The 11,926-nt window shown below is 56.3% G+C and overlaps 1 protein-coding gene across 2 annotated transcripts; it reads left to right on the top strand.

Moving 5' to 3' along the window:
* The first annotated feature begins 1,404 nt into the window (after positions 1-1,404).
* CNKSR1 (connector enhancer of kinase suppressor of Ras 1) lies at positions 1,405-11,680 on the top strand. Of its 2 annotated transcripts, XM_042996912.1 has the most exons (21): positions 1,405-1,465; positions 3,823-3,980; positions 4,087-4,268; positions 4,826-4,910; positions 5,326-5,367; positions 5,448-5,552; positions 6,146-6,205; positions 6,307-6,375; positions 6,675-6,776; positions 6,861-6,931; positions 7,011-7,084; positions 7,234-7,340; positions 7,418-7,448; positions 8,041-8,213; positions 9,116-9,189; positions 9,332-9,403; positions 9,879-9,952; positions 10,097-10,158; positions 10,241-10,340; positions 10,441-10,622; positions 10,884-11,680. In XM_042996912.1, exons 1-21 carry the CDS (start codon positions 1,414-1,416, stop codon positions 11,151-11,153), a joined length of 2,145 nt encoding a protein of 714 aa, XP_042852846.1. In that variant the 5' UTR covers positions 1,405-1,413; the 3' UTR covers positions 11,154-11,680. The 2 variants fall into 2 exon arrangements, with proteins under 2 accessions (XP_042852846.1, XP_042852847.1); XM_042996913.1 differs by lacking the exons at positions 4,826-4,910; positions 5,326-5,367 and having other exon boundaries at positions 5,453-5,552.
* The last annotated feature ends 246 nt before the right edge of the window (positions 11,681-11,926 follow it).

Below are 11,926 nucleotides of genomic sequence, written 5' to 3' on the forward strand. Positions count from 1 at the left end.
GATTTTTTCATTCAAATTGTAGTTATTGCAAGTGTCTCAACATTATATATGCTCATAACTGTTTCAGAATCGTGATAGTTATTAGCCCACCATTAAATCACACTCCTTCAGACACTCCTGTGACATAGCTGCCATTGATTGGGCACCTCTGAGCCCAGTAGAAGGTCAGTGACCAAATGGTAAATCCACTTGTTCTCACACCAGTAACCCAGGCTTCTCCATTATTCTTCTGATTCCTTATATTTAGTGGTTAACTGATAAATACATGTGAAAAGGTGAGTCAAAGACTACCCCACAGTTTAGCTGATATCATTAGAAAAGGAAAATTTAGGGGCACCTGGGTGGCTCAATCAGTTGAGTGTCCAACTTCGACTCAGGACATGAATTCATGGTTCGTGAGTTAGAGCCCCACAGCAGGCTTGCTGCTGTCAGCAGAGAGCTTGTTTTGGATCCTTTGTCCCCCCTCTCTCTCTGCGCCTCCCTCCCTCTCTCTCTCAAAAATAAAAATAAGCATGAAAGAAAAGGAAAATTTAACTTTAACTTCCAGTCTTGTTATTTTCATGCTAATAAACCCATTACTATATCATAAATGTTGGGGGGGGGGGCGGTTAAGATTTTATTTTTTCAAGTAATTTCTACACCCAACAAGGGGCTCAAACTCACAACCTGGAGATCAAGAGTTGCATGTTTTACCGACTGAGCCAGCCAGGCGCCCCAATCATAAATTTGTGTCTTTAAGTATATTTTGGTTATAATTCTCTTCCTTGTAATCTCCAGCATTTTTTAATGCTTCCAAAAGCACTATTCTGAGAAAGGGTCCATAGCCAAAAAGCGTCTGTGTGCAGAAACGGAGGGGGGGGGGTGCTAAAAATCCCTGTTCGAGAAGTTTTAGAGCTATTAACGCAGGTACTCTGCACCGCAACCCATTTAACAGAGAAACTGACATATGGTAGGTAGGGGCACATAGCTAACTAGCCGCACAGCTGGCATTTGCAGCCAGAGCTCTGGCTCTCGAACTTCTGTACTTTGCTGCTGAGCTCACTGCTCACCTTTATGCAGTTTTGTGTTTGTTTTGTTTTGTTTTGTTCCTGCGGAACCCAAAGGACAATCCAGCTTGGGGCGGGATCCCAGGCGCGCTCTAAAGTCGCCTGAGTCACCAGTGACACCGCCTCCGGGTCCGGCGGCCCCGCTGCCTAAGGACGCCTGAAGGGCGGGGCAGGAGGCGGACAGGCCGGGGGGGCCAATGGCTGTCGCCGCGCCTCACCTGGCCGTCCACGTGGGCCCAGGTAAGCTGGTGGCTCCGCCCAGAGCCCCGCCCCGGCCCCCGCCTCTCCCCAGGCCAGACTCCGGGAGCGGAAATTCCTGCGCGGGCGGGACCGGGCGGGAGCGGATCCCAGCGGGCCGGTCTCGGCCATGGAGCCAGTGGCGACCTGGACCCCCGCGAAGGTGGCAGCTTGGCTGAGAGGTGGGTGGGGCCTGGGCAGAGTTGGGCTTGAGGGGTCCGGGGACGGGGAGAGGAAAGGGGAAAAGGACATTCCAGGTCTGTCGGTTAGTCAACAATTTATAGAGTGTCTGCCTTTTACCCACCCGGGACTGTGCTAGGCAGGATAGGCGAGATGACCCCGGGGGTTCCGAGAACTCAGAAGGGGGTCACTCATTGCCCCAGCATCGCAAGGGGCTGCCAAGGTGGCCGTGGGGAGGCGGTGGTTGTGTAATGAAAACAGGGGGGTGGCCCACGCCCACTCAATCTCCTTCATCTCCCCTCCGCCCCAGGGCTCAGTGGGCTGTTATTAAACCCATTTTCCAGAAGCGGAAACTGACGCACTGAGCCAGGAAGTGACTTGCTCGGGGTTTGGAATATGGCGGGCCCTCCTGTCCTTTCCCTTCTCACCTTGAGGCTCCCAGTGAGAGAAGCAGAAGCCCCAGTCACACCAAAGGGGTTGGCACAACCCCAGCCTGGGAGCCTCAGGGGAGGAGATGCTGGCCAGAGGCAGTGAGCCCCGGTGGGTGGGAAACGGGCCAGGAGTGCAGCTGGGAGAGGGGAGGGGAGTCCCCCTCCTGATGGGAGCAGAGTGCGCTGCTGGCAGGCTGCTGGCAGGCTCTGGGCCACCAGCCCCTGAAAAGCGGGATTCGGGGCTGGAGTCAGACTCCCAGGCTGGGTTCCAGGCTGCGCCCCTCCACTCACCAGCTCTATGACCAGAGGTCTCAGTTTCTCTATCCACATGATGAGAAAGTCAACAATGATCTCATGAAGTAGACAAAACGAGACATTCATGGCAGGTGCCTGGTATGTGTGGCTCAATGTAGGAGCCTTTTGGGAGGAAGGCAGCACAACAGGGTCACTGTACGTGGCAGAAGAGCTGCTCATGGAATAACAGGTCCATGAACTCTTAGTCCAGTGTTCTTAATGTCAAACAAGGGGATGAAGGAGAGCTGTCAGTGACACTCACATTCCCCAATGATGGAGCCTGGCTTGGAATGGAAGGAATTCCTTCAAAGAGTGAGCAAGCTACTTAATCTCTATTTTTATCAATTTTCCCACCTCTAAAATGGGGATAACAATAATCTTTAACTCCTATGTTCAGTGAGAACCGATTGTGTTAATATGTGTAAAGCCCTTAACATTTCGCTCAGCACATAATAAGCCTTCAATAGACATTTTCCCTATTTTAGGCCCGCGTTGTGCCAGACATGGGCTGGAGTTAGAGATGAACAGTTAGTTATGGCCCAGAGCCTGAGGGGGTGACCAAGTGGCAGAGGTCGATGCTCAAGTGCAGGTGTTAGTGGAGGCACGGGGTCGAGGGAGCAGGAGAGCCCTCCGACTTACCCTGGGAAGTCATGGAAGGCTTCCTGGAGGCAGTTGAATTAAAAAGGGGAGTGAGGGAGCTAGAACAGTCTGGGCAGAAGAAATAAGACATGCCAGGACCCTGAGGCAGAAAAGCATCTCAGGAGTTACACTACAGGGACTTAGTGCCCGGATCATACAGGACCTTGCAGACCAGGCTAAAGAGTCTGGTGATAATACTGTGGTGGCTGTTACTGTCTACCATGAACCTGGGAATAGGCCAAGTGTTTGACATATCTCAGTCATGTCACTTAATACCCACAGGATTAGAAGGTAGGTGCTTTTATTATTGCCATTTCACAGGTGAGGAAACTGAGGCATAGAGCAGTTAAGTTCCTTGCTCACGTACTAGCCCTCAGGTCTCCCTGACTCCAAGGTCTTGTGCTCTTATCACCATCCCCATGGTTCTCAGACTTGAGTAAAGCACCTGGAGATTTGGTTAAAATGCAAAATGCTGGGCCTACTCGGAGTTCTGGTTCAGGGGGTGGGGCTGAGAATTTGTGGGGGTTTTTTAAGTTCATTTATTTGTTTTTGAGAGAAACAGGGACACTGCGGGTGGAGGAGGGGCAGAGAGAGAGGGGAAAGGGGATCCCAAGCAGGCTCCGCGCTGCCAGCGCCGAGCCCCATGCGGGGCTTGAATTCACAAAACGCAAGATCCTGACCTGAGCCAAAACCGAAAGTCGGACACTTAACCCCCTGAGCCACCCAGGCGCCCCGAGAATTTGTGTATTTCTAACAAGTTCTCCAGTGAGGCTGTCACTGCAGGTGCTCTGGAGACCCTTTGAGAGCCATTATCCTCTACTCTTCTACTCAACTCAGTAGCTGAGGGCAACTCAGAGTTTCCCTCTGTGAAATGGGTCCCCAGATCGATGCTAGGAACAGATAGGAGGGAAGGGGGCTTTGTGGGGGTGAAAAAGTGGCCCGAAAGGCCCTGGCACTCCCAGCTCCCTCCATGCTCGCCCCTGTTCTCCCTCCAGGCCTCGATGACTCCCTGCAGGACTATTGCTTTGAGGACTGGGAGCTGCCTGGCAAGTACCTGCTCCAGCTCTGTCCCCAAAGCCTTGAGGCTCTGACCGTATGGCCTCTGGGCCACCAGGAGCTCATCCTGGAGGGGGTGGAACAGCTCCGGGCCTTGGTGAGTGAATGGTGACCCCACTGGCTGCAGCTTCCATCCACCTGGGGGGCTGCTGATGGGGGGGCTGGCCACTGTCAGGAGATAACCTGCCTTTACTCTGGCGCAGAGCTCTGGGCGACAGACAGAGAATCTGCAGAGCCTGACGGAGGGATTGCTGGAGGTGACCCAGGCCTTCCAGAGCTTAGTCGGAGGCCACCTGGAAGGCCGTGCTGAGCCCCCTGCTGATGTCCTTAGCGCGGCTGTGGAACTGGTGCATGAGGCCCGTGCCCTCCTCTTCTGGCTCAACAGGTACCTCGGGCTCCTCCCAGGACCCTGGTTGGGCTGACTGGTGAAGGGACCCTTCTCATCCCTGGCCTCCTCCGGGGCGTGGGAGAGAAGAACAGAGCTTGGCTCTTGTTCAGATACTGTGGAGCAGGGCAAAGAGGTTATTTGGTCGGTGCAGGGGCACCGGGATGCCTGGGTTCCCACTCATTCATAGCACTGCATAGAGAGCTTCTCCACTCTTCAGTGCTGCTGCTTGTCCCACAGGTCCCAGTTCAGATGTCACCTCCTCTGGGAAGCCTTCCCTGTTGGGTGTTCTTAGAGCTCCAGACACCTCACAGCCGCTGAAGTTATATCATTATTGCTGTAATCATGTTCCTAGAACAGGGCTTGGGACATATCAGGCACTTGACAAATAAGTCTGGTGCTAAGCTCTTTAGATTTATCCATCATCTTCTTTGCCCCCATCAAAACCGTCAGAGTAAGCGTTATCTATCCCCAAATGAGTCGTTGGCTCTGAGCGGTTCCATGACTTGACCGGTCAGCACAGCCTCCTAACCACTGCTCCATACTTCCCCCGTCAGGTACCTCTTCTCTCACTTAAACGACTTCTCGGCCTGCCAGAAGATTGGGGAGTTGTGCGCGGAGCTGGGCCAGGCCTTGCAGGAGGTAGAAGAACCAGGGGCCAGGCTTGGCCCAGTTTGTAGGGACCAAGTCAGGCTACAGCTTTTTATAACCTGTGAATCAGCACAGGATCGGCTGTGGGGGTTGGGAAGAGGCAGAGGCAGGAAGAAGAGAGGCCTGGCCGCTGGGTAGGGGGCAGTGGGGGCCTGGGGTCTCCTAGCTGGCAGGGGCAGCTCAGAAAGTTTGACTCTCAGGAGAGGGTGGGGTGGGGGAGGGCATGTATGGTGACTTCTGGGGCCTGGCATCAGGGGACGAGACCTTGGAGCCAAAGCTCTGAGGCCCCGTAGTTCTGGGAGGAGACCAGCATGCAGGACGCAGGGAGGGACTTTGGGGAAGCCCACCCTGTCCTCTGAGAAGGCAGTGCCCCTGACTCAGAGAAAACTGTCCTCTCTGCTTCCAGAACAGTCCGGCAGCTGAGAAGGAGAGCAAAGTCCTGAGCATTGTGAGTGTGGGGTTGAGTGGGGAGTAGGGGTGGCGGTGGGATGGGGGCTCAGGCTAGACATCCTGCTCCCCCTCCCCCAGTGCAGCCACGTGGTAGAGATCTGCCATGCCATCCTGAGCTGCAGCCCCCAGGAGCTTCTAGAGCAGACGGCTGTGCTGGAGCGTGTGCAGCTGGACGATCCTTTGGTGAGCGCTGACCCCTTGGTGGCCTTGTCCGGCCCTCGGATTTGGCTATAGCATCCCACAGAACCCTGTACTGTTACGGCTGGAAGGCCTTTTCTGTACAGCTGTTAAAAAAGGCCCAGAGAACTTTCCCGGGGACACACTGTCATTCAGCACTCTCTCTAGTCTTGAGGGGCTTTAGCTGGTATGGTCTCAGGTGACACATTCCAGCCCTGGACACAGACCTGGCAGGTTAGGGGACTGGGGAAAGGACATGGGCTTTTCTGCCTTAATCTTTGACTAGTTAGGAAAACAGGAGCCTCCAGCCCTGCCCCGTCCCTGCCCCGTCCCTGCCCCGTCCCTGCCCCGTCCCTGCCCCATCCCTGCTTGTCCCTTCAGGAGGGCTGCTGGGAATCTCCTACTTCGTTAGTCAGGGGACCAGCTTCCCTCTGGCCCTTACTGGACGAGGAGGCAGGGGCCCAGAGAGGAGTGGCAGGCCCTAGGTCTCACAGCGAGGTGGGCAGTGCCAACCTGGGGCCAGCTCTCTCCCCCATTCCCCCGACCCAAGAATCCCAGTTCCCTCATACTCTCAGTGACTGCAGCCTCTGCTTTGGCAGGGTCTGGAAATCCACACCACCAGTAACTGCCTGCACTTCGTGTCCCGCGTGGGCACTCAGGTGAGAATCCCACGCTCTTCTCAGCTGCCGTCTTACCCTCCGGCTGAGCCGGCTTCAGGCCCATGGAAAGCACACCCTATGAGCCCCACCCCCCATACCAGGTCCCTGCGGACTCCCGGCTGCAGATCCTGCCTGGAGACGAGATTGTCCAGGTCAACGAGCAGGTGGTGGTGAGTGAGGAAGAGAGGGACACGGCGGGAGGTGAAGGGGCTACTGAGTAGAGCCCAGGGCTGGTGGGTGGGGAGGGTCCCTTGGGGAGACCAGGGCTGTGGGAGCTGGCTCCCGTGAAGTGAGCCAGCTCCCACAGGTCAGAGTGGCCTTGGCAGAGGCAAGGTATAGGGGCTGATGGAGGCCTCCTGGAGGAGGAGTGGCAGGAGGCCAAGGGCGAGGGCTGTTGGCTTACTCCAGAGCTTCCTGGCCAGCTCCATCATCCCAGAGTCCCTGTCCTTCCCCCTGCCCTGTCCCCCAGGTGGGCTGGCCCCATAAGAACGTGGTGAGGGAGCTGCTTCGAGAGCCAGCCGGGGTCAGCTTAGTGCTGAAGAAGGTGCCAGTACCAAAGACCCCCCCACAGGTAAGTGTCCCTCAGCCCTGCCCACAGACTGCTTTCAGACCCCCATCGTCATCAGCTCTGTCACCATTTCTGGTTGTTCCCCAGACCCCTCCTCGGGCCCTGGGCTCCCCACAGCTGACGATCTCCTCGCTGGCTCTCACCCCACAGTCTCCCAGGTAATGGCTCTGCTGCGGGTGCGAGGGGAGGAGGGGGAGCCACGGGCTCACTCCTTTCATCTCCCCTTGCTCTCCCCAGGGCCCCACCCGAAGACGTCTTTGCCTTCGACCTGACTTCAAACCCAAGTCCTGGACCCAGCGCTGCCTGGACAGGTAGTTTCAAACTCCCACCAGGTGGTAGATGCCCCAGGCAAGGCATGTGGGTTGCCTGGCTCTGATCCCCAGACTCCAACACCCTCACCCTACTGCCCAGCCTGGGGCTAGGCTCACGGGCCCTCCTCTCTCTCCTTCCTCCCTGACAGACTCTACCTCCCTTGACCCTGAATCCCTACCCATTTTCCCTGCACCCCCAGCCACACTCCCAGCAGGGGTAGCAATGACTCGGGAACCCCAGGAGCACCCTGACAAGGTAAGGTGAGGGCTCAGCGAGGAGGGGTGTGTGGCTCTGGCCCCAGATCCTTCTCTAACCCCTTATGGTCTTTTCAGAGTCCTGTCCCTCGTCAGAAGAAGTCAAAAGGTAAAAGATGTACCTGACTGGGTGGAGGTCCCCTGATATGAGCTCTTAGAAGTGTTTACAGTGCTTGGCAAGACCACCCCTCACATTTCATACACAGCTTCTCTTGAACAGCTGTTTCTGGGGTCAGACAGACCTGTGCTCCCAGTCTGGCCCTCTCACCTGCTCTGTGACTTTGGGCCAATGGCTTATCCTCTGATTTTTCATCTCCTCGTCTCTAAAATGGGAAGGGTCGGGGGCGCCTGGGTGGCTCAGTCGGTTGAGTGGCCGACTTCGGCTCAGGTCACGATCTCGTGGTTTGTGAGTTCGAGCCCCGCGTCGGGCTCACTGCTGTCGGCGCACAGCCCGCCTCAGATCCTCTGTCCCTTCTCTCTCTGCCCCTCCCCCACTTGCACTCTCTCAAAAATAAATAAATACATAAATAAATAAAACGGGAAGAGCCAGCCCTACCTCAGGGAGACACCTGTAACATTTCAGGCATAGAGTCTGGGTTCAGCCATATCACTGGGGAACGCTGGTGGGGGAGTGGGGAGCAGGTTTGGGGGTCCAGGATGCCTTGCCGGTCCCTGATCCCCCAGGCCGTGCTGTGCTGCAGGTGTGGCAACGCGGCTGAGTCGCCGGCGGGTGTCATGCCGGGAGCTGGGCCAGCCAGACTGTGACGGCTGGCTCCTGCTGCGCAAGGTGGCTGGTGGCTTCATGGGTCCGCGCTGGCGCCGCTGCTGGTTCGTGCTCAAGAGACACACACTCTACTGGTACCGCCAGCCCCAGGTGAGCACCACCCCCCACCCCAACACAGGTCAGCACGTGAGTCAGAGCCGTGGTTCTTGTCCTTATTCCACCATCCACTCCATCTGTGGTCACAGGCAGGCCGCAGACCCCCCCCCCCCCGCCCCCCGAGCCCTATCTGTAAAACGAGGATGCTTTTTGGAGAGAAATGAGTGAATGTGTGTGGAAAAGCAGTCTGGGAAAGGTATCGCGGGCAGTGCAGAAAGAATCACGTTTATTCCGCCCACCTCTCCTTCCTCTTCTGTTACTCTGTCTGTCCTAGTGATGGGCCATTTGTTCAACTGTTTATTCATTCAACAAACATTCAGGTGCCTACCGTGTACCCAGCTCTTAGCCGGGTACTAGGGACGCAGGGAAGACTTGGGCAGTTCCTGCTCCTCTAGGCTGGTGGGGGGAGGATGTACACACACTCAAGGACAGTTCAGGGGACACAGGCCGTGATGAAGGAAAAGCCCAGGGATGGGGAGCAGCCCAGCAGAGGTAGACAGTCCAGCCTGAAGAGTGGAGAAGGCCCCCTGAGAAATCAACGCCTGGGGGTTAGTTGGATGGAAAGGAGAAAAAACCAGGAACGGAGAGCAGCGTTTGCAAAGCTCAGGGGTATGAAGCAGCTTTGTGTGTGTCTAACGACAGAACAAATGTATAAGCAGTCTTTTCTCTCTGGCTGTTTGCCTGGATATCTTTGGTTCCCCTTTGCTGTCTCAAAGGTGCCCCTTGGTCATAACCCTGCCCCCACCCCAGATTCCTGCCCTGAGCTCTAGGCAAGGGGAGATTTGTGGTTGGAGAGCCCAGAACACACCCTCTCCCCTCCCCCGCTCCAAGAACCTGACTAGGCCTCCAGGGTGTTGGGCCTTCAAGCTGACACTCACGCTATGATTCCCCCCCAGGATGAGAAGGCTGAGGGCCTCATCAATGTTTCCAACTACAGTCTGGAAAGTGGACAGGATCAGAAGAAAAAGTAGTTAAGTCCTGGACTGTGATAAGCTGGGGGGGTCGGGCAAGAAAGGGAGAGCAGGGAAACGGGGGCAGCAGGTAGCTGGGATTCCCAGTCCAGTTCTGGATGGGCACAGCCAGGCTGACCCAGGCCCTGTGCTCCCTGGCAGTGTGTTCCAGCTCACCCATGACGTGTACAAACCCTTCATTTTTGCTGCTGATACCCTGGAGGATCTGAGCATGTGAGTGCCACCCCCCTGACCTCCCAGCTTCCACATGAGTGCTTGGGTGCTTGGAAACCTGGATTCAAATCCCAGCTCTCAGATAGTAGCTAGTCAAGGCATTCACTTCTCTGAGCCTCAGTTCCATCATCTATAAAATGGGTTAATAAAAGTTCCTGCGTGGCCGGACTGGGTGACTGCGTGGCTCAGTTGGTTAAGTGTCTGCCTTTTGATCTCAGCTCAGGTCTTGATCTCAGGATCGCAAGTTCAAGCCCCGTGTTGGGCTCCATACTGGGCATGGAGCCTGCGTGAAATGAAATGAAATGAAATGAAATGAAATGAAATGAAATGAAATGAAATGAAATGAAATGAAATAAAATAAAAGGGTTCCTACCTCTCAGAAGTGCTCTGGAGATTAAATCAGAAGACGATATAGGTGAAAAGCCCAGACATATAGTAAATGGCAGCTCCCTGAGACCCGTTTGCCCCTCCACAGGTGGGTCCGCCATCTCATCACCTGCATTTCCAAGTACCAGTCTCCAGGCCGGGCCTCCCTGCCCCGAGAGGAAGGTGGGTGTCTCACCAGGTCTCAGCTGAGCCTCTGTCTTTCCTGGAATGGGGGCTGGGAACTCTAATGCTCTAGCCCACTCCCTGGCCTCCCGAAACCCTGTGATGCTGAGTGGGCTCCCCAACTGCTCCTGTCCTCCCCCCCAGACTGCTACAGTGAGACAGAAGCAGAAGATCCTGACGATGAGGCTGGGTCCCGCTCGGGCTCGGTGAGTAGGAGACTGGTAGGGGGCAAATGGCAGACCATGGGGGTCGGAATGCCACCCTTCTCTCCTTCTACCCTGCCCACAGCCCAGCCAAGCCCGAGCTTGGAGTCCACTCCATGGAGACACATTACCTGCAGCCACCCCCATGCAGGGTGGCCCACGGACTTCCTTTGGCCCACCAACAGGTGCTGTGCTGGGGCTGGGAGCTGGGATGGATGGTGGGGGTGGGGGGTGAGGGTGGGGGCTGGGATGGGCACATCCTCATCTGCTCCCCCCCTCCCACAGACAACAGTGAAGGGGCACTGGAAGGAATGGTGTGGGGGCTGAGGCAGGGTGGCGTGTCCCTCCTGGGCCAGCCACAGCCTCTCACTCATGAACAATGGCGGAGCTCTTTTATGCGGCGCAACCGAGACCCCCAGCTCAATGAACGAGTGCACCGCGTGCGCGCGCTACAGAGCACACTCAAGGTCAGCTGGAGGGCACTGGGCGTGGTGAAGGACTGGGCTCTGGGCTTTCGGCTCTGGTTCCTGGCCTTGAGCTCTGGGCTCAGCTGTGGGCTGGGCCAAGTTCTAGGTTCCCAGAGCCAGACTCTCAATTTAAGGATCGATCAGTGCTAGACCGGGCCAGGTGCTGGGTTCTAAGCACCGGACTCCAGAGTTAGCTCTGGGCTTGGGCTCTGCCCTTCTCCCTGGGTGATCATGACCCCTTAGCCCCCACCCTCTTCACAGGCAAAGCTGCAGGAGCTGCAGGCCTTGGAGGAAGTGCTAGGCGACCCTGAGCTGACTGGAGAGAAGTTCCGGCGGTGGAAGGAGCGGAACCAGGAGCTCTACTCAGAGAGCCTGGGAGCCTGGGGCTTGGTGCAGGCTGAAAGCCACTCCCAAGTCCTGATCTCTGACTCCAGAGAACAGTCTTCCCACCCCCTGCCCTCTGAACCGGAGGAACAGTCCCATCTCTGCCCCCTGACCCCAGAGAGCAACCGCGGACCTCCTGACCTCTGACCCTGGCTAGTACCCTGGCTCCTGACCTGTGGCCTTGAGGACCACCTCAGCCTGCAGCCTCTGACATGCCCAGGACAGAGCATCCCCGGGTTCTATTCAAAGTTGAAGGTAGCGCTAGTCCATGTATCACCCCAAGGTGCCCCCCTTTGCCTCAGCGTCCACCATTTCTGTTCCTCTGTCCCTCAGAGTGGGCTAAGGTGAAGTGAGCTCTGTGCCATCCTCTCTTGCCAATTAAGGAGAAGCGGGGCTCAGGAATTCTCTCTCCCCCTCCGACCTACAGGGGCGTAAGACTGTGCACTTCTCCCTCCCCCAAGCCAGCCTGTGTAGGTGTTCATTTCACACAAGAGACACTTTCAACAGAATAAAATCAGTTTATCTAAAATGAATCCACATGTGCCTTTGACTTCCATATTAGAACCAGGAATCTGTCCCCAGAGGGGACAGGGCTGGAAAGATGTCAGAAGGGCACGAATGCTCTTGGTAACTAGTCTGCCATGCGTTCACACTGGCCTGGGCCCTATTCCCGGAGCTCCATGCCTGCCAGGATGATGGGCTGCTGATCCGTGCTAGTGAGGGCTTCCACTCATGCCCATCTCTCCCCCAGCCCTTTGGAGACCAGAGGGTGCTCTCCTGCCCCATCCCCGGGGGCTCAAAGAGAAACAGAAACCAGCCTTTTACTCTAGATAGAGAAACCCATCTTGCATGGAAGGGCAGGATGGGCGGGCCTGGAGACTGGGGCGGTGGATGGTTTAGCCCACAGGGAGGAGCACAGG

The sequence above is a fragment of the Panthera tigris genome, chromosome C1 (genome assembly GCF_018350195.1).
Source record: "Panthera tigris isolate Pti1 chromosome C1, P.tigris_Pti1_mat1.1, whole genome shotgun sequence".
NCBI classification, from domain to species: Eukaryota; Metazoa; Chordata; class Mammalia; order Carnivora; family Felidae; genus Panthera; species Panthera tigris.

Bases quoted from the DNA above. Each gene is read 5' to 3' on its own strand.
- CNKSR1 (XM_042996912.1), top strand. From the start codon at position 1,414: ATGGAGCCAGTGGCGACCTGGACCCCCGCGAAGGTGGCAGCTTGGCTG. The intron at 5,368-5,447 runs GTGAGTGTGGGG...CCCCTCCCCCAG, and splicing joins AGAGCAAAGTCCTGAGCATT to TGCAGCCACGTGGTAGAGAT. The intron at 8,214-9,115 runs GTGAGCACCACC...ATTCCCCCCCAG, and splicing joins ACTGGTACCGCCAGCCCCAG to GATGAGAAGGCTGAGGGCCT.